Genomic DNA, 1370 nt, shown 5'->3' with positions numbered 1-1370 from the left:
CACAGGCCTTGGCTTGAAGAAACGAGGTTGCACATCGTTGTCTATCCTTAACTTCGCCGTACAATACTTTAACGTGCCAAGGTCCTTTTTGAAAAGTTCTGGAAACATTTCTTTGAATCCATTGCCTTCTAGCCTGTGAACTGTTGACCAATTTAACTGGAATCGTTGTAGCCAATCCCTTCCAAGCAGGTTTGGACCTTTACCCGGTACGATCAAAAGTGGAAGATGGTAATTTTGGTTTTCGTGACCTACCTCCACCATCACCTGGCCCAATGGCTGAATGATTTCTCCTTAATAGGTTCGCAGCTTCGGTAACCCTTCAGTCATCAGGGATAGGTTCAATTTCCCTATTTGTATCTGCTTAAATTGTGCTTCGCTAATTAAGCTTGTCGTCGCTCCTGTGTCAATTTCCATCATTGTTGGTATGCCATTTAGAGTGACCGTACACATATACGGTTTAACATGACTTCCTATGGTATCTGATTTATATAAAGGCAATTCATACTCATCTGTTGGCATAGTCAGTTCATGTTCTGCTGGTGATTTGGTTTGTACAAAATGTGTTTTAGCTGCTTGTTGCGGAGTTGTAGCCTTGCATACAGATGAAAAATGATTCATGCGCTGACACTTGTGACATTGTTTTCCCCAGGCCGGGCATAATTTATCACGTTTCCCTACACCATGATTACCTCCACAGCCAGAGCACTTGCGATTATCTTGTAACCTCTGATGCTGTGTTTTGCTTGATGATGAATAGCTACCTTGCTTTCCTTCACGTTTTGGTTTACGTGGTTGGTGGTATTTTTGCTGGGGTTTATGCTCAATCCTATGTATAGGTTTCTCAACTTCCACACCTCCAGACATTGCTTTGGCTTGCACATTTGTTGCTTCCAGTGTTCGGCCAAAAGTAAGTAACTCTTTCAGAGTTAGCGTTGGTTCGCTTAATCCTTTATTCCTGACTTTGATAAGTTGGCATCGCTGAATTATCTGTGATTTTATCTCTGCATCCTTGTCGTGAAATTCACAGTTCTTTGCCAGCTGGCACAATCTAGCATGGTATTTGTCCAGCACTTCAGTGGGATGTTGTGTTGCTTGTCTAAACATAAATATTTCGTATTCAATGTTCCTCTTTGGAGTAAAATAAGCTGACAGTTTTTCTTTTGTCTGTGCATACGTGTCTTCTGCTAGAGTATGGCTTTCACTTATTTCAAAAACATCGTCGCCGCCCAAGTGAAGCAACATGGCCCGTTTCCTTACATCGTCGGTAATTGCCTTAGCGATGAGGAAATTATCAAAACGCTTTATCCAGCGTTCCCAACGACCAGGTGCCGTTTCTGTAGGTTCAGTTTTGAAAGGTGGAATGGGTGTTT

At 42.3% G+C, this 1370-nt stretch overlaps 1 protein-coding gene across 1 annotated transcript; it reads right to left on the bottom strand.

Annotated features, from left to right (window-relative positions):
• Positions 1-291: 291 nt before the first annotated feature.
• Positions 292-1242, bottom strand: LOC117114547. Its single transcript, XM_033258222.1, has one exon. It carries the CDS (start codon positions 1240-1242, stop codon positions 292-294), a length of 951 nt encoding a protein of 316 aa, XP_033114113.1.
• Between the last annotated feature and the right edge of the window lie 128 nt (positions 1243-1370).

This window comes from Anneissia japonica, unplaced genomic scaffold (assembly GCF_011630105.1).
Source record: "Anneissia japonica isolate Jap-2015-1 unplaced genomic scaffold, ASM1163010v1 scaffold102678_len1346_cov136, whole genome shotgun sequence".
Classification (NCBI taxonomy): domain Eukaryota; kingdom Metazoa; phylum Echinodermata; class Crinoidea; order Comatulida; family Comatulidae; genus Anneissia; species Anneissia japonica.
This window is presented reverse-complemented; position numbering and strand designations above follow the sequence as displayed.

What these genes read in the sequence shown, in the direction of transcription:
- LOC117114547 (XM_033258222.1), bottom strand. Translation starts at nt 1,242, where the DNA reads ATGTTGCTTCACTTGGGCGGCGACGATGTTTTTGAAATAAGTGAAAGC.